The sequence below is a fragment of the Schistocerca gregaria genome, chromosome 6 (genome assembly GCF_023897955.1).
Source record: "Schistocerca gregaria isolate iqSchGreg1 chromosome 6, iqSchGreg1.2, whole genome shotgun sequence".
NCBI lineage: Eukaryota > Metazoa > Arthropoda > Insecta > Orthoptera > Acrididae > Schistocerca > Schistocerca gregaria.
This window is the reverse complement of record NC_064925.1, coordinates 51,456,548-51,481,143: the sequence shown is the minus strand read 5'-3', so window position 1 is coordinate 51,481,143 and position 24,596 is coordinate 51,456,548. Positions and strand designations below refer to the sequence as shown.

Here is a 24,596-nt window from a genome sequence, read left to right as displayed (position 1 = left end):
AATCCGCCATTTTGGATTCAAATCTTTTTTTAATGGGAATGGGGGTATGACACATCAAATAACACTCGCTTGAGCTCTGGAATTGAGTGGTGTAATTTGTTTTTGTCTATCTTGTACAGTTTAGAAGTTATTAATGTTCAAAGTTACCTTGATACCGACTCATGTCTCTCTTTGTACCAAGTGATCTAAAATGGGTCTGACACGTGAACAGAAGATCGAAATCATCCTTATATCAGGAGAACGCAGCTACCGAACAATAGCAGCTGACTGCAACAGACAGCACCCAGACTGAGAGTCGGCATCGCACAGCACGGTGGCTCACGTGATCACCAAATTCCGGGAGACGGACTCTGTTCACGATAGGGCACGTAGTGGCCGACATAGGACTGCCACCAATGAGGAAACTGCAACTGCGGTTGTTGCATCGTTTGTGAAAAGTCCTAAACGAAGTACCCGTCGTGTGGCCCTAACATGTGGAATAATGCCAAGCCTCCATTGTCCAGATATTGCACACCAATGAATGGTATGCTTACAAGCTGCAGATGCAACATCGACTTAAAGAGGATGACCCTGATCGCCGGTTGGAGTTCTGCCCGTGGGCTACTGAACAACACGAAATGGATCCTTCGTTTGCCAAGGGCATACTGTTCAGCGATGAGGCGTATTTCACTTTGAACGGGGAGGTTAATCGACATAATTGTCTATACTGGAGAGACGCAAATGCGAACTGGGTGGCCCCAATTGGAGAACATAGTCCAGCGAAGGTGATGGTGTGGTGTGGAGTGGCATATGGCACACCCTCATAATTGGGCCATTTTTCATTTACAACACCTTAACTGCTCCACAATATCTGATGCTGCTGCAACACCTTGTGTTTCCTTCCACACTGAACGCTGACGGCATTTTCACATCTTATTTTCGGCACGATGGAGCCCCTTCACATTATAGCATTGGTGTCCGCGAATGGTTGGAGGAAAAACTGCCAGGGAAGTGGATTGGTCGCCGTGGTCCCGTGGAGTGGTCGCCCCTTGATTTTTATCTATGGGGACATCTTAAGCAGATAGTGTACGCTGAGAGCATCTGCGATTTGAGAGACCTGGAGGAACGCATACAACACGCCTGTGACCAAATTGCAGGAGACTCTCTCCTCCGTGTGCAGCCAGAGTGGTTGCGGCCACTACAGTTGTGCATCGCACGGGATGGACAACACGTAGAACATCTGTTGTAGCAGTCGGTATCAAGGTACTTTCCCAACTTTGATGGACAAAAACAGATTACACCACTCAATTCCAGAGCTCAAGCGAGTGTTATTTGATGTGTCATGCACCCCTCTTCCCATTAAAAAAATGACTTGAATCCAAAATGGCCGATTTAAAGATGGCGACCATGAATGACATTCACTCCAAAAGTTGCGGCCCACGTCAAACCTATGTTCCCATCATCACATTCCAACTTGTGAAGGTGTCCAAGGACTTTTGACTCGTTTTTTTGTAAATAACTGTTTGGCCGCAGGCTGCAGCTACTACCTAATAACTCATTGACACTTACTGACGAAGCAGTAATATAAAAAATATACTACTGTCGTGAAAGCTCTACCCAGTTCTGGAAATTCATCAGTTGCTCTTCTGTTAAGTCACGTCTCAGGCAATCCTAGTGGCGCCTACGACGAAATCTCGCGCACCGCTCTTAACCATTACTCTCCACGTTCTCGAAAGAGGCTATTGTCGATTCTGAGGCGGGCAGTTATGCAATAGTACGCTCACAAACTGTCACCTGAGAAATAATCTGAGTAACTGTGGAGGCGACAATGTACTTCCCGATAGGTTGCAGGACTGTGGACAAGGGTGGACAGAGTCGCTCTATTTTCGCTGTCGCTTTGTTCTCTGCTCACACTGAGGCTGACTTTGCTCTCTTTCCTGCAGGGTCCACCGCAGACCAGGGGGATGGAGCCCTCCAGCCTGCTGTCCGCCGCCGCCTCGCTGCTCCTGGCCACGCTGAACCTCACCTCTCCTCCTGCCGGCAGCCAACCTCCGGCAGACCCGGCGGTCTACGCCACCATGGTGAGGCTCCACGTCACGCGTGATGTGTTCCATCCAGTAGCACAGAATCAGGGGAAGGCTGTGACATTTACTATTTGCAATTATTGTGCTAGGGCTCTCTGAAAAGTTTTGCGGACAGAATCTCCTTTCGTTTTCATGCTCGACTACCAAATAACGCCAAAACTATACTCCAAGATAAGATTTAGAGGTAGCTGCGGACCTCAAATTTGGTAATACTTGAGCATAACGCACAGCAGACTGCTCACAAAGGAAGCTGCCCTTTTCTGGGCCAGTGACGCTGGAAGGGGAGCTTGGGGAAGGGACGGCAACGCTGCAGTTAGGCGCCTATGGACTACACACAAATATGTATCTAGTGGAGATTACGTGCTGCAGCTCTTCAATCTGCAATAGATCGTACAGGTTATATTAGTGTTATCAACAATAAGATCTTCATTGGCATAGTGTGTCACTCGAGCACCAACAAAGAATCCTGATGGATGGATGTACATACTGTATGCAGGGTGTTACAAAAAGGTACGGCCAAACTATCAGGAAACATTCCTCGCACACAAATAAAGAAACGATGTTATGTGGACATGTGTCCGAAAACGATTAATTTCCATGTTAGAGCTCATTTTAGTTTCGTCAGTATGTTCTTCCACCTACGCTCAATGGAGCACGTTATCATGTTTTCATACGGGATACTCCACCTGTGCTGCTAGCACATGTGCCTTTACAAGTACGACACAACATATGCTTCATGCACGATGGAGCTCCTGCACATTTCAGTCGAAGTGTTCTTACGCATCTCAACAACAGATTCGGTGACCGATGGATTGGTAGAGGTGGACCAATTCCGTGGCCTCCACGCCCTCCTGACCTCAACCCTCTCGACTTTCATTTATGGGGGCATTTGAAAGCTCTTGTCTACGGAAACCCGGTACCAAATGTAGAGACTCTTCGTGCTCGTATTGTGAACGGCTGTGATACAAGACGCCATTCTCCAGAGCTGCATCAGCGCATCAGGGATTCCATGCGACGGAGGGTGGATGCACGTATCCTCGCTAACGGAGGACATTTTGACATTTCCTGTTACAAAGTGTTTGAAGTGACGCTGGTACGTTCTGTTGCTGTGTGTCTCCATTCCATGATTAATGTGATTCGAAGAGAAGTAATAAAATGAGCTCTAACATGGAAAGTGAGCGTTTCCGGACATATGTCCACGTAACATATTTTCTTTCTTTGTGTGTCAGGAATGTTTCCTGAAAGTTTGGCCGTATCTTTTTGTAACATCCTGTATAAGACAAGTGCCGTGGGCGCGCACAACCACGGCAATACAACGGGCGGCTACCGCTGCAGAACAAGCCGCACCTGCTACGTAGTTCCGGCGCGTTCCGCTAGCCGGCAATAGAGACGTTTCCCGCCAAACATGAAAGCAGCCGCGGAATACGCCCGCGCGCCACCCCTCTTTCCGACGCGGATGATAATACGATGACATCGCCATCCGCCAATAGGGTAGCGCCAACGGCCGCCAATCCTCGCAGCAGAATCCGCGGAGGAAGACTAGACCCGCGGGGTAAATAGACGGCAGGACAGCAAACCGGCGTCTTTCGACCCGCCGCGGACCGCCGCCAGGAGGAAACATCGTCGCAGCCCGATCGACCAGGTGCCCGTCTTCTATACGCCAGTCTTCGACCCGGAAGCGGCGCCCGCCTAACTCCTCGGCATCCGCGGGAGAGCATCGAGAGAGCACTAACAAGGAACGTAAAACCAGTTCAGATATAAAAGTCAGTTTTATTAAGGTTGTGTATCCGTGTTTTGATATTAAATATTTGGGCAGGAGAAAAGCCTTTTTATTTTCCAAAGAAGGTTGTTGTTGTGGCCTTCAGCCCTGAGACTGGTTTTATGCAGCTCTCCATGCTACCCTATCCTGTGCAAGCTTCTTCATCTCCCAGTGCCTCCTGCAACCTACATCTTTCTGAATCTACATTGTGTATTCGTCTCTTGGTCTCCCTCTACGATTTTTACCCTCCACGCAGCCCTCCAGTACTAGATTGGTGATCCCTTGATGCCTCAGAATATGTCCTACCAACCAATCTCTTCTTCTTGTCAAGTTGTGCCACAAACGTCTCTTCTCCCAATCCTATTCAATACTTCCTCATTAGTTATGTGATCTACCCGTTTAATCTTCACCATTCTTCTGTAGCACCACATTTCGAAAGCTTCTATTCTCTTCTAGTCCAAACTAGTTATCGTCCATGTTTCACTTCCATACATGGCTACACTCCATACAAATACTTTCAGAAACGACTCCCTGACACTTAAATCTATACTCGATGTTAACAAATTTCTCTTCTTGAGAAACGCTTTTTTCTTGTCATTGCCAGTCCACATTTTATATCCTCTCTACTTCGACCATCATCAGTTATTTTTCTCCCCAAACAGCAAAACTCCTTTACTACTTTAAGTGTCTCATTTCCTAATCTAATTCCCTCAGCATCACTCGTCTTAATTCGACTACATTCCATTATCCTCGTTTTGCTTTTGTTGATGTTCATCTTATACACTCCTATCAAGACACTATCCATTCTTTTCAACTGCCCTTCCAAGTCCTCTGCTGTATCTGACAGAATTACAATGTCATCGGCGAACCTCAAAGTTTTTATTTCTTCTCCATAGATTTAATACCTACTGCGAATTTTTCTTTTGTTTCCTTCACTGCTTGCTCCTTTTACAGACTGAATAACATCGGGGAGAGACTACAACCCTGTCTCACTCCCTTCCCCACCACTGCTTCCCTTTCATGTCCCTCGACTCTTATAACTGCCATCTGGTTTTTGTACAAATTGTAAATAGCCTTTCGCTCCCTGTATTTTACCCCTGCCACCTTCAGAATTTGGTTCAAAATGGTTCAAATGGCTCTGAGCACTATGGGACTCAACTTCTGAGGTCATTAGTCCCGTAGAACTTAGAACTAGTTAAACCTAACTAACGTAAAGACAGCACACACATCCATGCCCGAGGCAGGATTCGAACCTGCGACGGTAGCAGTCTCGCGGCTCCAGACTACAGCGCCAGAACCGCAAGGCCACTTCGGCCGGCTTTCAGAATTTGAAAGAGAGTATTCCAGTCAACATTGTTAAAAGCTTTCCCTAAGTCTACAAATGCCAGAAGCGTAGGTTTGCCCTTCCTTAATCTAGCTTCTAAGATAAGTCGTAGGGTCAGTATTGCCTCACGTGTTCCAACATTTCTACGGAATCCAAACTGATGTTTCCCGAGGTCGGCTTCTCCTAGTTTTTCCATTCGCCTCTAAAGAATTCGCGTTAGTATTCTGCAGCTGTGAAGGTTATCTGTTGTAAAATTAATTGGGACCTGGCTACACCTAATAAAGCAAATTTCAGTATGACGTGGGTGTTGATCAGTGAGTATAACAGAAAGCATGAATCTATTTTCCACATCTCCTCCTAAGCCACAGAAACGATTTGAACCGAACATGGTACACCCATCAGACACTGAAAAGAGCCTACCTGCCAAAGGACTGAGGGTGGGGGTGGGAGACTTGAAACAAAATTTAAACATAATTTCACACGTTTACGAAACTTTTTCTCCCTGACAACTACCAAAGAATGATGAGAAAAAACTTATCACTTACTACACTTTTGCTGTTCATACGGTAAAAGAGTCACGTAAATTATTTCTTATTTGCTAGACCCAGGGGCTCAGCATTGGTTTGCTGGTTACAGGCTTGGCGACCCCGAGGTTCCTGAGCTGGGGACCGGGAAGCACCACCAGTCCTCTGTCATTGTAAGCTCTGGACACGCTTCAGCGACCACTGTGCAGCGCGGCTGTGGTACGTCCTGTGTCACAGGGAACAGGGCTCTTGGTTTGACTACCCAGTTCGCGAGAATAGTAAAAACCTCTACAAGAAACCTAAAGGTACACTGTGCACTAACGAGATGGATGGCTGTTGGGATGGAACAGTCGTTAGTGGACAACCTCTGGAAAACCTGTCACAACTCAGTTGTGTATGGCTTCCTTAGGCATATAAGGCTTTGTCTAGGTGGACTTGTATATCCACAGCTATTCGTGGAACCAGGATGGGTCCCTCCAAATTTCGCTTCCCCCTCCCAGCGGAAGGAGGACCCCAGAAAGGAACCAATACCCAGTCAAGTAATAGGGCTCATCTATCCAGTCCTCCCAACTGTTTGAGCATCCCAGTTTGAATAGTAACAGGATTAGTGCTGCTTGTCACAGCAAGTTTTGTTGGTTAAAAGGAAACAGGGAAGTTTTGAAAAAAGTCTCACCCTTTTACGGTTGAAAAGGTTCAGAGTGAATTGCAGGTACGCTAAAATCGGTTAAGCGGTTGTGAAAAGTTTCTAACAAGTGACAAACGTGCAGAAGGTCAAAAATCTTGACTAATGTACCACTGAGACTGCATTTCACATAAAACTATAGTGAAACTGTTGCGACATGTAGAGACCTGGTGGACTGAAGAGTAAAGATCTTGCGGATATGATGGAGTGCCTAGCAGAATATTAAAGTACTGTGTTCCACATGTTAGCCCTGCATTTAGCCATATTTGTAATTTTTGTTTTAAGAATGGTCAGTTTCCCTAACGATTAAAGTACCGGCTGGTCCCGGCGGAGGTTCGAGTCCTCCCTCTGGCATGTGTGTGTGTGTGTGTGTGTGTTTGTTCTTAGCATAATTTAGGTTAAGTAGTGTTTAAGCTTAGGGACTGATGCCCTTCTCAGTTAAGTCCCATAACATTTCACACACATTTGAACACTTTTTACTACAGTACTCAGTAGTAAAGCAGAAAGGTGTCCAGTATACTGCTGTATCCATTTTCAATTAGCTACCACAAGAATTAAAAAATCTTAGCGGTAATCCACTTGCTTTCAAATGAAAACTGAAGAGTTTCCTCATGGGTCACTCCTTCTATTCTGTTGAGGAGTTCCTAGAGAAATTAGTTGATTCTTGTGTCATATTGATGATTCCGTTTACTTAAACTTATGGCCTGCCTTTTTTGGGTTCATAAACGTTATATTTTATCTGTTATTACTTTTATGTTGTAATTTCATGTACTGGCACGTTCTATGATCTTGGAGATTTTCTCCTCAATTTGGTCCTACGGAAGCAGACGTGTAAATAAATAAATAAATAAATCGCCAAAGAAGACCTGCAAGTTTAGTGGGCCCAAGAAAGCTTTGTAGGGGTGCAGAATATTATGAAAAGGATGGAGGTAGATCTGACTAATCGACTCGTTCACCTGCACATTTAAAAGCACTGAGCTCCCAGACCATATTAAGGTTGATTTTCTCGAATCAGTCATATGGCACTATGTCATCAACTTAGTGCACTGTTTTAAATGCGAGTGCTTTGGTCCCCACACAACTCTTTGATGCGAGAAGCCACTTTCGGCAAATGTGTTAAGGCTGCCCAGTATGAAGTCGGAAGTTCATCTGCTCCAAAGTGTGTGAACTTCTGTGGGGCTCACCCTGTTTTGAGTAGGGACTGATGCATCTGCCTTGAAGAATGGAATATACAAGAGATGAAAACCATAAGGCGGATACACTATAGTGAGACCAAAAAGATTCATAAAGCCGTGCAGCCTCCAACATTCGAGCCTCCTTTGATTCTGTTGTCAAGCAGTGATTTCAGAAAGCTGATGCTGCTACACAAATGGAGGCGGCAAGTGTCAGCACCAGCACCTGCGTGTGACAGCACTCTTCTGCTGCTGTTCTTACCTCAAGGCCTACACTTCCTTTCAAAACACCAGACAAGGCCGTGTTAGCCGACGTTGTGGACCGCCTTGCTCCTCAAAAGATGCAGTCTGGTCCACTGTCCAGCTCTCCCACTATCACTGCAGTGGTTGTCGCTCTGAAGCCTACCCATGGCAAAAAGCCAAATGTGAAGGATCCACCACTGACAGAATCATGAAGTAAACAGTCAGATGATATCGACATCATCCTCTCTAACGCCTGTTATGATTCTTCTGTAGAGATAATTGCCCTGACATCAGACATGGAAAAGCATTTTGACCCAACGTCGAGCCTCCCCTATGCGGACTCCTCTCCCTGGCAGAAAGACAGGATGAAAGGGCAACAGCCATGGTAGATGGCTCACAGTTTGTTGAGAAACTGAACGTGCTAGCACAGGAACTCCCGTTGTGCCTATGTTTAGAAGAAACGCATTTTAAAGCCACTGATGCCTCTGTAATATAGGGCTATAACCTCCACAAAAAGACGACCTGACTGAGGGCAGAGCCAAGGGATGGGTTGTTGTTCTTATCTCCTTGGTTACTGGACTACAAGCAGTGGACAATGGAGTTCACGTGCGCCAGAACGTCAGCATCTGTTCACTCTATTCAACTTCACAAGATGTGATAGACTCTGAGGCTCTCATGGGCTTTATTGAACAACTCCTCCATCTATTTCTCTTACTGGGCGATGTCAACGCCCATAATGTATTACGGAGCTGAACCTATATTTGCTCTAGCAGACGGATCTTGGAGAACCTTATGATGTCTTCAGAACTGAGCATGGGCAGCCCCCCACCTATTTCCCAGCTGCTGCTGGATAGCCATCGACATCTTCTGCTCTCCCACTGTTGCAGACTCATTTCAGTGGAAGCAACTGATGGCCTACATTCCAATGACCACTTCCCACTGTGGATCCACTTACTAGATGGAGGATTGCTAGAGCACAACCCAGCGAAATGGGTGGTCATCAGGGCTAACTGGACTCTGTGCAGCCAGCTGGAGACAACGTTCCGTGATTGACCAGGGAGTTTAGCTCAGCAATTCGAGACAGGCGTGTGGCTCTTTCCTCGTTTAAATGCCGCTCGACAACAGGCGACCTTATAGTCTTTCAGGTCACGAGAGCGAAGATTCGACACGTATTTAAAGAGATCAAGAAAAAGTCATAGCAAGCGTTGCTGGACTCCATCAACCGTTCAACTTGGTGCGTAAGAGTTTGGGAAGCCATCAGGAGGATTTCCAGTAAACACAGGCCTTTACCAATTAGCAGCAGTGCTGAAACAGGGGTGTCTCCTCACAACACCAGGAGACATCGCTCAGACTATGGCAGAGCATCTGGCAGCTTTTATTGCTAATGTCAGCCTGGATCTGGCGTTTGGCCGCTGCCGTGTGACTACAGAGGCAGGCAAGTTGGAGTTTAGAGCTAACAACTCTGATTCTTACAATTGCCCTTTCACCATGTGGGAACTGGAATCAGCACTGCCTGAGACTCGTGATATTGCTCCTGGTCACGGCGAAATCTGGTACTGCATGGTTCGCCATTTGCCAGCAGCGTTAAAGGAAATCACCCTCGAATGTTTTAATCTTATATGGCAGGTAGGCCACTTTCGCAATTCGTGCAAGAGGTAATTCTATTACCTCCCCTCAAACCACGGAAGTACAGCACATGTCCCTGTAGTTACTGGAGTGTCGTCGTTACGAGGTGCTTAGAAAAGACACTGGAGTGAATGGTGAACCGTCGTCTGACATGGTTGTTGGTGACCAGGAAACTCTTTAGCTGTTCCCAGTATGGACTCCGGAGGTTCTGGTGCACTGTCAGAACCTGATAATACTACAGGCGGTTTTTTAGCAGACTTACCTACGTAAACATCACTGCCTCGACGTGTTCTTGAATATCAGTAAGGCATGTGACACTACAATAGCCTCATGCAACTCGTTCAGTGTTGCTTTCTTGGCCACCTCCCTCCGACTAAGCTGTTTTTTAGGTCTTGGATTGGTGACTTGCTGGCAGTCAATTTTGAACAGTAGAATGATGATCCTCAGAGCAGTATTTTGGGCGTTACACTATTTGCTATAGCCACAAACAGATTCACGTCTACGATAAGGCATCCTGTACAGTGCTCTATATTTGTGGACGATTTTACTACTTCCCGTTCCTTCTCGAGTACTGCAACAGCGACTTGTCGGTTACAACTTACAGTGCGGAAGTTAGAGGAGTTGCCTGCAAAGACGAATTTTCATTTTCCTCCAGGTAAGTGTGTGTGTTCATTTTAAACGTTCTCGTCATATTTTTAGTTTGCATTTGACGGACACCGTTCTATATTTTAAAGGCTGAGTGACATTTCTGGGCCTCATTTTTGTCTTCAACGTATTGTGGTTAACATCCCCGAGAGACCTGAATTCCAGAAACAAGAAGGCACTGAATATCGTGCCTTAACGACAGGCCTTTGGGAACGGACAGGGTGCGTTTTCTCTAGTTTCATAGGGCTTTTGTGCGTTCACAGCTGGACTACGGCTGCACAGTGTGTGTCAGCGAGCCTTTGTTACCTGAAGATTATTGACGCTCTCCACGATGAGGGGTTTAGAGTGGCCGCAGTTACTTGCAGGACCAGTCTCTGTGCTGAGGCTGGGGAACCGCCGCTCACCACCCGGCGGCAGTTCCCCATGGAGCGTCAGGCACGTAAGTTCCTCACAGCTCCTACCTCACCTGCATACCAGAATGGGGTTGGACCACCCCTGGAACGTCTTTTATCCAATCGTCCACGAGCAAGAAGGCCATTTCCGATCTGCGTGCAGCATATGCTGATGTCACCTGGTATGGAGCAAATACAACCGCAAATCCTAATCATCTGCCATCTTGTTTACTGCAGATGGTTCAAATGGCTCTGAGCACTATGGGACTTAACTTCTGAGGTCATCAGTCGCCTAGAACTTAGAACAACTTAAACACAACTAACCTAAGGACATGACACACATCCATGCCCGAGGCAGGATTCGAACCTGCGACCGTAGCAACAGCGCGGTTCCGGACTGAAGCTCCTAGACCCGCCCGGCCACAGCGGTCGGCGTTTACTGCAGAGGCCCAGAGTAATTTTAGATTTAGTACAGTACAGAAGAGGCTGCACTCATTACTCAAGGACGTTTTAACTGAGCTCCACACCATTAGAGAGGTTTCACGGATGGGTCAAAACAGAGGGACGCTGTTGGTCAGTGTGCTGTTTTACCTGATCGTGTCTTCAAGGTCCAACTGCGACAAGAACTATGTGCGACCTCGCAGGCCCTGAAGCAGATGAGGTACAATTCGACTATTAAATTTCTTGTATCTCCCGAGTCTCCGAGTGCCTTTCACACTCTACAACGCCTGTACCCAGCAGATGAAGTGCTCCGAACTATCCAGGACACCCTCCTCCAGCGACATCGCCTGGGAAAGGAGGTGTCATACTGCTGGGTACCTGGACACATGGGCACTGCGGGGAACGAAAGGGCAGAAGTAGCGGGCAAGGAGGCGTGTCACGATTATCGGTTAGAGCGGCGTGCCATCCCACTGCGTGTTGTCGCCTCGCTGTTGAGATACAGTCTCCGGCTTGAAAAGCCCACTACGCGGCTGTCGCATACCTCCCTCCAGCCGCTGCGATGGAACGCGGTTCTCCTTAGACGTCTTCTCGTAGGAGTCAGCCCTACGAGGCATGGCTTCTTGCTTCGGTGGGAGAACCCTCCAATGTGTGGTAGTTGTGGCGTACAGATCGCTGTGCGCCACATGTCGCTAGACTGTGTTTTATTTTCCTACCAGCGGGCAGCGTCAGATTTGCGCCAAATCTGCTCTCTGTTTTGCGTAATTTTCAAACGAATGTGGTGAGAGACTTCACCTTTCGTATTTCGTCTGACATGTTTTTAAAATTTTAAGTAGATGCTTTCAACGTGCTAACAGGAGGACTGGATCACAGACGTTTCTGTTAGTGATCAGCCAGTCATGTTTCCATATGCCTCTCTTTTAGCTCCTCTGTTGTTTTATTTTTGTTTTAATCCCAGGTACAGGACGTTTCATTTTTTGAGCGTTGTGTTAAGGCGTGTGAAACAGTATAACTGGATGGTCAAGGCGAGTGAGGAGGCAGTTTATACGTGCGGCGCTGATAAGTTCGCCGTTGCGCGCACGTGAGCTCCAAACACAGCCCCATACACTCTCACAAGAACTCATCCATGACACGTCACAAAAAGAAAGTTGCTAGTAGCGCACAGTATTCGCGCCCTCAGTGACTGCCACAGCACGCTCACTCACTGTCCCTGCGACCACCAGTGCTCGTTCCTCGGCGTTCCCATGCCATCAGGTTGGTTCAAATGGCTCTGAGCACTATGGGACTCAACTGCTGTGGTCATCAGTCCCCTAGAACTTAGAACTACTTAAACCTAACTAACCTAAGGACATCACACACATCCATGGAGGCAGGATTCGAACCTGCGACCGTAGCAGTCGCACGGTTCCGGACTGCGCGCCTAGAACCGCGAGACCACCGCGGCCGCCCATGCCATCAGGTATAGACCATCTACTCTGCCACGTTGCTTTATTTGCGCCATTCTTCTCCAGAAGGGCTTCAAGCAGAGACCTCCCACGCCAGAGTAAGTGCCCACTGGAGGGGACTCATACCTACTGGTCACAACCAACTGTGGGGGCCCATAGCATACCGCGGGGGCAACCAAATCGTTCCGTTCGCATACTCCCACGTATTTTACAGAAGTAACTGCTACCAGTGTTTGTTCTGCTCTGCCTACGTCATTCTTCTCCAGAAGGGAGTCAAGCAGAGACCTCTCACGACAGAGTAAGTGCCCACTGGAGGGGACTCATGCCTACTGGTCACACAACCAACCGTGGAGGCCCATGGCATACAGCGGGAGGCAACCGACGGGACGTGGCTGACTGTGGACTCGCTTCGTCCTGTCGGGCAACAACCTCCCGCTGGCACACCATGTGGTCGTGCATTAAATAACTGCCAACAGTTTTCGTCTTAGATAAGATTTATTCTTAGAACTTGATAACTGAACCGTAAAATTTACTACTGGTTCACCAAAAGGTTACTAATCACAATTAATACACAAAATGTAAAGTGGAAGTAGGTGCCAAGTAATAACTGGTCAAATTACACACAATTTTCAGTAACACTCTTTATTCAAATTTGGTGCAAGACTTTACGATATTTAAAAAACAATAATTTAACGAATAAGTCACAATTCACAACAGGAGAGAACTTTTAAATTATTAAATTATTATAAAAAATTTCAGGCCAGTAAAAGGCAAGTACAGGCAAGCAATTTAACGTATACAACGCAACGCTGTATAATATTTGAAGCTCAGCTAAATTACAGGTGAATTTTACTCCATTAATAAATGAATACAATTTGAATATATGACTTCACTTTTGGGCAGATAAATTTCCCATTTTTTTACAACAGCCGCAGCCACGGCCGCCCACAACAGCCTCACTCAGGCTCATTAAATGGCGCAGAATCTAACTCATCTGCAACATATAAAGCATATAAAGACAATTCTGTTTACAAAAGTTCTCAAAATAGAAAAACCAAAACGGATGAGTCAGGCACACCGGTGGAGGGGAGGGGGGGGACACTCACAGTTAATAACGTTAACATTTCCAAAATGTATAAAAAAAAACTAATTTTACAAATTTCTGCCAGTTAACGTACGGCAAACATACACGCTCGCAAGGTAGGATTTGCGAACCTTTACATAAGTTACAGCTCCCAGATGAGCAGGAATTCGTTATGCAATTGACTAGTTCTTACCACGAGGCAAAAGGAGTTTTTTCTCCTTTCTCAGAGCACCTTTTACACGTGAGTCTAGTAATACTGGTTATGGCAGGCGAGAGAATGGGTCAGGTCTTAGTGCCTTCCATTTGAAACAGAACAGGCATTGGTGCTTTAGACTTTCACAGACATGGATGAGGGTAACAGTCGAATAACCCGTAGGTAAGCTGGGAGGGAAGAGAAGAAATACGAACCAGAGAGTTACTCTGACTCCACACCCCGCCCCCCCCTTTCGTCCTAAAAAAGGGGACAAAAGGACCACCCCTTCTAATATTACCACCTTCCCGCGGGTGGGCAGACGAGAATGAATGGCGGGAAACCCCCAAAATATACGGCTGGTATAATTAACAAGAATAAGTAAATTGAATTCAATTAAACTTCATAAAATCTGTTAACAATCAATACTCAGCTTCTGGTGCGTTACGACTACCAGGACTGAAACAACGCAGCAGCTCCGAATGCTCTGCGGAGCCGCCCGCTGCCAGCCGTTTCAACGGACGCAAGAAGGCTCGTCGATTTTCAGAACTTCCTCGCCGGTCGACAGCATACGGCCGACCTGCAAATTAGGCCCCTTGTGGACCCACGCTCCAGAAGATTCTTTTCACGACGAGCAGTTAACGCCCCATACCACGGAGCCGCTGCTCGCGTCGCTTACGTTTATGCCGCGGTCTGCGTGCTGTCCCTCTACCACCGGCAGAGAAGTCGCTTCTTGATGCCCCGACTGCCAACTCTCCCCGAGAGCCCATACAGCTACTTCTTAAGCCCACGCGAACAGCCCACTTTTCCCCTTTCCCGCTAGGGGGAGACACCGAAGCCTTCAATTGCGACAACGGCGCCACCGCCAGAAAATGGAGGGCGACTGCTTCACGCTACGCGCTGCGGCGCGCTTTTAAAAGCTAACTTTACTACGGCTCAGTGACAATATCAGTCAGCATTTCTTCTGAGTGATCTATTCTTCTACATAGTCTGCATAACCCTATAACGGCGTTGTGTGGGAGCACGAAATCCTGCTCGTAAGAGCTGTTGTTCTGAGGTCGTAGCCATGGTTTCAGTGCATAACTTTCAATCTCATCAACTTCAGAGTGTGTCTCAAGAACAGAATCAGTAAGTGGCCCGAACACACGGAAGTGGTCTTCTGCAGGGTGGTGAGAGAGGCAGCAATGTCCAACTAAATTTGGCGATGTGTTCTCCGGTTCTGAGACTCGCGTGTGGCCGTGAATAGCGTGCTGGATCACGATTTTTTTTTTTTCGGGTACCTGTCAGATAAAATTCGTCGGGAATGGTTGTCGAGTTCGTTCTGAGTGTCCACATGTACCTGTAATTTAAAGGCTGGCACTTTTGACGACACAACCACGAGAACGAGACCATCGCTACTCTCAGCAGCGGGAGCTGCCTCGAATTTCTTCTTCTTCCGTGGCAGCCTGCGGTGCTGATCAAGTTACTGCCTTCTTTCCGCCACGCCAAGGTAACGGAGACGGCGCAGTTTGGTTTCTGCCCACAGAAAACGTGTCCACTCACCTTCCGGTGATTTCTCCTTCTGTAGTTCAGGCTGCGCTTCATCTGTCAGAGAACGAGTAACGTCTCTCTATTGGAGAAGCTGTAGTGGAACCAGTACCACACATCTGCACGTCGAACTAAAATTTTTATTGCTTCAAACATTTCGCAAGCTCTTGGGAGAAGGAAGTGTCTTACAATAAAAATTCTATTGTATTCTGACTTCTTTGATACAAAATAACAGCCAAGTGTATGGTAGTCTGAAGTTACTACGCACACGCAATGACAGTAACTCGTAATATCCAGCTTAGGATGTCCAACCGATCCTGTTGACAAAAACTTTGCAACCGTATTGTATGCGACTGAATATTCGTTCTGAATATTCGAACTCTGAGTTCACCATCACGATTCTTATATGTGCCGCGCACGTCTGAGTTAGTTAAAAAGTCATGGTATGCACAGAAATATCTAAAATTCGCTCGCTCATCTTTCTCACCCGATCGTGTTCACTTTGCGGCACTCCACGGTCCAGTTTACCTCATAATTCCGGAAAATTATTACCTCTATTCAGGGATCCTAACACACGCATCCGAACAAGATCAATACTGAGGTCCGAATCCATTCCAGACGCCAGAAAGCAATTCTTTTAACCCACACAGTATGCCCGAACATGTTGTATCCCGACTGCCTTAGATATATTACAACCAATCCGATATCAGTATAAAATTGGCCATCCTTTACACTGAACCAATAACGACTAATAGCTTTTATGAGCAATTTATTAAAACAACAAAGTTATAAAACCCACAATTATCAAAATACTCAACGGCATTACCTGAATTTCCCAGTAGCATAAACTGACGATTTGCGCTTTACAAATTTTTTCCTAAGCATATGACTCACTCATGCTGTCTATAAACAGTTCTCAAGTTAACGTACTTCGTTAATTGATGTCACAATATTCCTTTATCACATTACTTCTCATTAGGTAGCAAGCGCTACTCTGAGACGAAGAGGTTAGGACAGGAGACGAATTCGTGGCGTGCCGCATCAAACCAGTCAGAAGACTGATGACAAAAACAAAATAAAATAAAATCCGGAGGTTACGCAGGACTTGTCCGCACTGCGGTGTCTGTGTTATTGCCTGTTCCTCTCGCCTCTACACTTTCTGTCCGTATCAGGTCGCCGAGGAATGTTAGGGACGTTACATGTACAGCTCCACAGCGAAGGGCTCGCAAAACGAAACGTTCGCTGTGTATAAGTACATAATGTAAGGGCCCCAGGATGCCGTAAAATTAAGATTTAATAAAAAACAAAAATTGAAAAACCATGTGATTACGACAAGCGCCGCTGTCCCGGGAGTCCTCTGCTGCTTGCATTTTTTTTTTCAATATGTATGTTACAGCTGCCGTCATACTGCACCATTTGCCCTCCTTGTTTTCGGCTCGGCTCGATTTAGTAACGTATTGTTAGCAACGCGGTGCCTTCTGCAACACAGCACTTCATCCGTGCCCCAGATACCAAGTGTGACACACCGATTCCCTGTCGTCCACACCAAATGAGAACTTTAAAAATTTATACGTTCACCCAGGAATCAGAATTGGTGTGCTGTGTAAAGGCCCTGGTATACATATGCACAATGTTAATCACTTTCGTTCATTCAATACACCTGTCAGTTTATAGTACATGGGTATAATACACTCCTGGAAATGGAAAAAAAGAACACATTGACACCGGTGTGTCAGACCCACCATACTTGCTCCAGACACTGCGAGAGGGCTGTACAAGCAATGATCACACGCACGGCACAGTGGACACACCAGGAACCGCGGTGTTGGCCGTCGAATGGCGCTAGCTGCGCAGCATTTGTGCACCGCCGCTGTCAGTGTCAGCCAGTTTGCCGTGGCATACGGAGATCCATCGCAGTCTTTAACACTGGTAGCATGCTGCGACAGCGTGGACGTGAACCGTATGTGCAGTTGACGGACTTTGAGCGGGGGCGTATAGTGGGCATGCGGGAGGCCGGGTGGACGTACTGCCGAATTGCTCAACACGTGGGGCGTGAGGTCTCCATAGTACATCGATGTTGTCGCCAGTGGTCGGCGGAAGGTGCACGTGTCCGTCGACCTGGGACCGGACCGCAGCGACGCACGGATGCACGCCAAGACCGTAGGATCCTACGCAGTGCCGTAGGGGATCGCACCGCCACTTCCCAGCACATTAGGGACACTGTTGCTCCTGGGGTATCGGCGAGGACCATTCTCAACCGTCTCCACGAAGCTGGGCTACGGTCCCGCACACCGTTAGGCCGTATCCCGCTCACGCCCCAACATCGTGCAGCCCGCCTCCAGTGGTGTCGCGACAGGCGTGAATGGAGGGACGAATGGAGACGTGTCGTCTTCAGCGATGAGAGTCGCTTCTGCCTTGGTGCCAATGATGGTCGTGTGCGTGTTTGGCGCCGTGCAGGTGAGCGCCACAATCAGGACTGCATACGAGCGAGGCACACAGGGCCAACACCCGGTATCATGGTGTGGGGAGCGATCTCCTACACTGGCCGTACACCTCTGGTGATCGTCGAGGGGACACAGAATAGTGCACGGTACATCCAAACCGTCATCGAACCCATCGTTCTACCATTCCTAGACCGGCATGGGAACTTGCTGTTCCAACAGGACAATACACGTCCGCATGTATCCCGTGCCACCCAACGTGCTCTAGAAGGTGTAAGTCAACTACCCTGGCCAGTAAGATCTCCGGATCTGTCCCCCATTAAGCATGTTTGGGACTGGATGAAGCGTCGTCTCACGCGGTCTGCACGTCCAGCACGAACGCTGGTCCAACTGAGGCGCCAGGTGGAAATGGCATGGCAAACCGTTCCACAGGACTACATCCAGCATCTCTACGATCGTCTCCATGGGAGAATAACAGCCTGCATTGCTGCGAAAGGTGGATATACACTGTACTAGTGCCGACATTGTGCATGCTCTGTTGCCTGTGTCTATGTGCCTGTGGTTCTGTCAGTGTGATCATGTGATGTATCTGACCCCAGGAATGTGTCAATAAAGTTTCCCCTTCCTGGGACAATGAATTCACGGTGTTCTTATTTCAATTTCCAGGAGTGTAGAATATCTATTCCTACCTTACACACAGCACTGCAGTTGTTTTCTATTTCATTTGCAATCAGTTTTCTTACGTCGTCACAGCTTCTTATTTGTGTCGTGTGCATAACACTCTACATTAACCTAAAAGAGTGTCCAGGCTCCCTTTACATTATGGTTTTTCCTCTGAGAATTTCTTCAAAAGCCATTATTCATTTTCCACCACAACAATGCATCCATCAGCAATTAGCCACCTTTATCCTCATTATTAGAAAATTGTGATCGAATTTTATACCATTCATGTTAATAGGTAACATTATCTCATATTTCAGGAGCTTCCTTATCTTTTCAGTAGCTACAATTATTTGAAGACCCGTTGTTGGAATTATTATCAATATTTCCTTATAACGTAAATAATGTAACAATTTCTGATTAACAGCACAAAGACTCATTAATTAGAAGTATGAATTTAACCAAAATGCTTATTCTGATGTATACAGAAATCTACTAGTTTGAGCAGCCTCCAGCGCCCCAGCGGCTTGGCGCGCGGTCGTGCAGTCTGCTTTTCAGTTTTCTTGTACCGATTACTAGTCTCTTGCCTCATATTTATATTTACTCCACTAAGTGTTAAAACATTAACGAGACAAGCATTTCTTGCAAACTTTCAGGTTTATTGCCCCCGTAATAAAATTCCCTGTTTGCTTCACAGGCAACATGCCACATTTGGTGCCTGATTCCACTGTTTCTTGCTGATGCACATGAAACTGACTAACATCAAACAGACTAGAATCACTAAGATCATTCAATCGGTTACTAGCAACATTTAAGATCTCCCATAGCTGCATCTGTTGAAACAATTTGTTCCAGATCCATCTACTACAATTGGTGATAACGGAGGAACGTCATCAATTCGAAAATCATTATTTAATGAAAGACTTACTTATCTTGTTTTGGAGCTCACACCAAACTGGAAGTCATCCTCTTCCCTCATATTTACATAACTGTCGCTTTCTTCCACCACGGCAAGGCTTTTAACCCAAGTAAATAAAAGGGCGGCAGCAGCAGACTATTCCATCCGCGATCTCCGCCTTCAGTGACAGCGGTCTGAGGGCCGCCATCCGATGCGTACGTTGCAGCGCTGCCACGCTACTGAAACACCTGCCGCTGCATCGTCCAGTCCTACGCTGTGTCCGCCGCCCCGTCGTCTGGCTGATGTTTGCCATCCGCCTCCCGTGGTGATGTACCAGTCCTCGTTCCATCCACCTCCTTTCTCCCTTTCTAGTGCACTGTATCACTGTGCGAACCCTCTTTCAGAATTACTCTAGATTGTGGTTTCGACCTACTGCAGCTTTTTATTTCCCGGAGGAATATGTATCGCGTGTGGCGGTGCGATTTTGTTTCCGTTTACAGGAAAGATGTCAACTGACATTTCGGTGATTGTTCTTCTATAGTCCAGAGTACGCCTAATGTGCTCTTTCTCACTCGTTTGTGTTCATTCTGCGGCACTTCACAGTCAGGTCTTAACTCATAATTCCGAAAGATTGTTACCCCCATTCAGAGCTCCTAATACGTACTTACGAACATATACTCCACAAAGCAATGTGCGACCGTTTTGTCTTCTGCTTGGCTAAGACAGATTACAACCAATCCGATATCAATATAAAACAACGCTCTCCGTCATCTTTTACTTTGGGCCAATCGCAGCTTATTACTTTTTGTGAGTAAATTACTAAAAGAACAGATTTAAAAAAAGCCACAGATACCAATACTCTTTTCTTTACATACATGATTATCTCAATTGTTTCTTGTCTCCAAAGAACATAAACTTTTGGATTGCACGTTGAAAAACTTCCCCCTCAGTATACGAGTCACTCGTTCTGTCTATATACAATTTTCATGCTAACATACTTGGTTAAAAACATTAGACTATTCACTTATCATATTGCCTCGTATTCAACCTTCATTCAGACTAATATTCAATCATGTTAAATCAGTAATAATTAACAAAAGCGATAATATTTCCACAATCAAACATTTGCTTTCCATAAGACTATGTTTTGCCTGCCTAGAGTTTCATCGTCTGTACGATAGCCACACCATCCTGCCGTCGTCGTTCCCCCTTGCAGCTGGCTTAGAGTACCCACCTGCCACGAGACAGCACTTAGCCGTGACTCATCGTCCATATGTAGCAGCTCGCAACCGATATATTACTATAGGCGCTGTGTATAGGTGCTACGCCTCATGATCATCCAGATTTCGCCGCCTGATGTGATCTGTGACAGTAAGGGCAGACGCCATTTTGATGATTCACTAGGGCTCTCCAGTCTCTCGGAATTGTTCGGAACTTGACACAACTGCAGAAGAAACATAGAATTTGGAAGACTTAAAAGGACGTTTTGAATAAAACCGATTCTACATCTACATTTACATCTACATACATACTCCGCAAGCCACCTGATGGTGTGTGTCGGAGGGTACCTTGAGTACCTCTATCGGTTCTCCATTCTATTCCAGTCTCGTATTGTTCGTGGAAAGAAGGATTGTCGGTATGTCTCTGTGTGGGCTCTAATCTCTCTGATTTTATCCTCATGGTCTCTTCGCGAGATATACGTAGGAGGGAGCAATATACTGCTCGACTCCTCGGTATGTTCTCGAAACTTCAACAAAAGCCCGTACCGAGCTACTGAACGTCTCTCTTGCAGAGTCTTCCACTGGAGTTTATCCATCATCTCCGTAACGCTTTCGCGATTACTAAATTATCCTGTAACGAAGCGAGCTGCTCTCCGTTGGATCTTCTCTATGTCTTCTATCAACCCTATATCGTACGGATCCCACACTAGTGAGCAATATTCAAGCAGTGGGCGAACAAGCGTACTGTAACCTACTTCCTTTGTTTTCGGATTGCATTTCATTAGGATTCTTCCAATGAATCTCAGTCTGGCATCTGCTTCACCGACGATCAACTTTATTTATTTTATTTATTTATTTATTTATTTATTTATTTATTTATTTAACCTGGCAAGATTAGGGCCATCAGGCCCTCTCTTACATCTAGCCAGGCATTCTACTTATTTTACATTCATATGTTTTAGTAGGCATGTTAAACTACATCTAATACAAAAAGTGAAATAAACAATTAGAAAGGTAGAAAAATACATTATTGAAGAGAAAGATTTTAGATAGGAGTGCTGGCAGCAGGGAGTATGAGGGAGACTCATGGTGAAGGGAGGAGAAGAATAGAGAGACATGATGAAACATAATTAAGGAAATATAAAGGAAAAGAAGATGGCTTCGCTAATAGAGATAGATGAAGAGAAAGGCATCTCAGGAGCAAGGTAGGAGACGCTAGCTTTGCTATTTGACAGATGAGAGGATTAGCCTTGTACATTAATTTTGTGGAGAAATTTATGAGGATGATAGTAGTAAATGCTTCAACTTCTTCTTAAAAGCAACAGGAGGCTGAATTTTCCTCAAGGTAAGGGGCAGTTTGTTCCAGAGGCGGACAGCGGCAACTGAGAAGGAGTTTGCAAAAGTTGTTGTTTTGTGAGTGGGCACAGTTAGGATACCAGATAAGAGTGACCTCGTGTTTCGATTATGATGGCATGACAGGTTTTTAATCTCTGAAGCAAGGTACTGGGGTGCTTGCGCGACGAAGAGTCGGTGAAGTAGACATAGAGTGTGGTAGCACGCAGTTTGTCCGGCCGCAGCCACCCTAGCTTGGAGTATGAAGCACTAACATGATCATATCGGCGAATGTTGCAGGTGTATCGCACACAGGCATTCATGGTTAGCTCTAGCCGTCTTTTGTTATCACTACTCATTCCTTGTTGAATCACATCACAATAGTGGAAGTTCGGTAGAATGAGTGCTTGCACGAGCTGGCGTTTCAAGTCCTGTGGAAATATGTTCCGAAACTTTTTGAGAGCATAGATACAAGCAGACGTCTTTCGGCACACTGCGACTGTATTCTCCGCCCAGTTGAGATGCTCGTCCAAAGTTACACCCAAGTTCTTCACTGTTTTCTGATATGGTATTGGAGTACCGTCGAGCAGAATACGAGGTAGCCGTTCACGGAAATCTGAACTTATTAATTTCTGATGGGCTATTAAGATTACTTGCGTCTTTTTTGCATTTAATTTAAGCCCCAGGTTTTTCGCCCATGTCACACTGAAGACAGATCATTATTCATCAGAGTGATTGCAGTGTTTACGTCTTCAGGGTTCACGCTTAGGTAGAGCCGGAGGTCGTCGGCATAGAAATGATGTTTACAGGAGGACAAAACCGACGAATTATCGTTGACATACACTCCTGGAAATTGAAATAAGAACACCGTGAATTCATTGTCCCAGGAAGGGGAAACTTTATTGACACATTCCTGGGGTCAGATACATCACATGATCACACTGACAGAACCACAGGCACATAGACACAGGCAACAGAGCATGCACAATGTCGGCACTAGTACAGTGTATATCCACCTTTCACAGTAATGCAGGCTGCTATTCTCCCATGGAGACGATCGTAGAGATGCTGGATGTAGTCCTGTGGAACGGCTTGCCATGCCATTTCCACCTGGCGCCTCAGTTGGACCAGCGTTCGTGCTGGACGTGCAGACTGCGTGAGACGACGCTTCATCCAGTCCCAAACATGCTCAGTGGGGGACAGATCCGGAGATCTTGCTGGCCAGGGTAGTTGACTTACACCTTCTAGAGCACGTTGGGTGGCACGGGATACATGCGGACGTGTATTGTCCTGTTGGAACAGCAAGTTCCCATGCCGGTCTAGGAATGGTAGAACGATGGGTTCGATGACGGTTTGGGTGTACCGTGCACTATTCTGTGTCCCCTCGACGATCACCAGAGGTGTACGGCCAGTGTAGGAGATCGCTCCCCACACCATGATGCCGGGTGTTGGCCCTGTGTGCCTCGCTCGTATGCAGTCCTGATTGTGGCGCTCACCTGCACGGCGCCAAACACGCATACGACCATCATTGGCACCAAGGCAGAAGCGACTCTCATCGCTGAAGACGACACGTCTCCATTCGTCCCTCCATTCACGCCTGTCGCGACACCACTGGAGGCGGGCTGTACGATGTTGGGGCGTGAGCGGGATACGGCCTAACGGTGTGCGGGACCGTAGCCCAGCTTCATGGAGACGGTTGCGAATGGTCCTCGCCGATACCCCAGGAGCAACAGTGTCCCTAATGTGCTGGGAAGTGGCGGTGCGGTCCCCTACGGCACTGCTTAAGATCCTACGGTCTTGGCGTGCATTCGTGCGTCGCTGCGGTCCGGTCCCAGGTCGACGGGCACGTGCACCTTCCGCCGACCACTGGCGACAACATCGATGTACTGTGGAGAGCTCACGCCCCACGTGTTGAGCAATTCGGCGGTACGTCCACCCGGCCTCCCGCATGCCCACTATACGCCCTCGCTCAAAGTCCGTCAACTGCACATACGGTTCACGTCCACGCTGTGGCGGCATGCTACTAGTGTTAAAGACTGCGATGGAGCTCCGTATGCCACGGCAAACTGGCTGACACTGACGGCGGCGGTGCACAAATGCTGCGCAGCTAGCGCCATTCGACGGCCAACACCGCGGTTCCTGGTGTGTCCGCTGTGCCGTGCCTGTGATCATTGCTTGTACAGCCCTCTCGCAGTGTCCGGAGCAAGTATGATGGGTCTGACACACCCGTGTCAATGTGTTCTTTTTTCCATTTCCAGGAGTGTATAACGAAAACAAAAGTGGTCCTAAGACTGATCCTTGTGGCACTCCCGAAGAAACATGTTTCCAGGAAGATTTTTCATTTACGCAGACAACACATTGCTGTCGGTCTTTTAAGTAGCTTTCAAACCATCTCATTGCACTGTCAGAGAAATTAAGCTGTTGCATTTTTCTGAAGTCCAGTAGCGTCAATATCGTTGCCTTTCGATTGTCGATGGCATATTTCAGGTCATCAGTTACTTTAATTAGAGCAGTGTTTGTGCTGTGATGTTTATGGAAACCGGATTGAAATTTGTCATATAGACTGAATTCATACAAGTGTTCAGTGATTTGGTCATGAACAATATATTCAAGTGCTTTGGAAACAGCCGGCAGTATGCTAATTGGTCGGTAATCACTAGGCAGTTGCGGGTTTTCGATCTTAGGGATGGGTCGAATTATGCTTCTTTTCCATGCAGTGGTGTATATTCCGTTCACGAGGGAAAAATTAAATATGTCAGTTAAGACAGGTACTAAGATATCGGCAACATTCTTAATCATGGTTATACCGATACTGTCGTTTCCTATTGCATCAGAAGAGATTCTCATTATTGCTTTTCCTGCCGTATTTGTTGTTACATGTTTTAGATGGAAGGTATCGTTGTTAGTTATCCTGTTTGGGGATTCTTGTGG

General features: G+C 46.7%; 1 protein-coding gene across 2 annotated transcripts in view; it reads left to right on the top strand.

Annotated features, from left to right (window-relative positions):
* LOC126278201 (lipase 3-like) overlaps window positions 1-24,596 on the top strand; it is a 163,021-nt gene that overhangs the window by 28,410 nt on the left and 110,015 nt on the right. For both annotated transcript variants that reach the window (XM_049978122.1, XM_049978123.1), the window contains exon 2: window positions 1,923-2,060. In XM_049978122.1, the coding sequence (XP_049834079.1) occupies window positions 1,944-2,060 (117 nt within the window). In that variant the 5' untranslated portion in view covers window positions 1,923-1,943. The remainder of the gene's footprint in view (window positions 1-1,922; window positions 2,061-24,596) is intronic.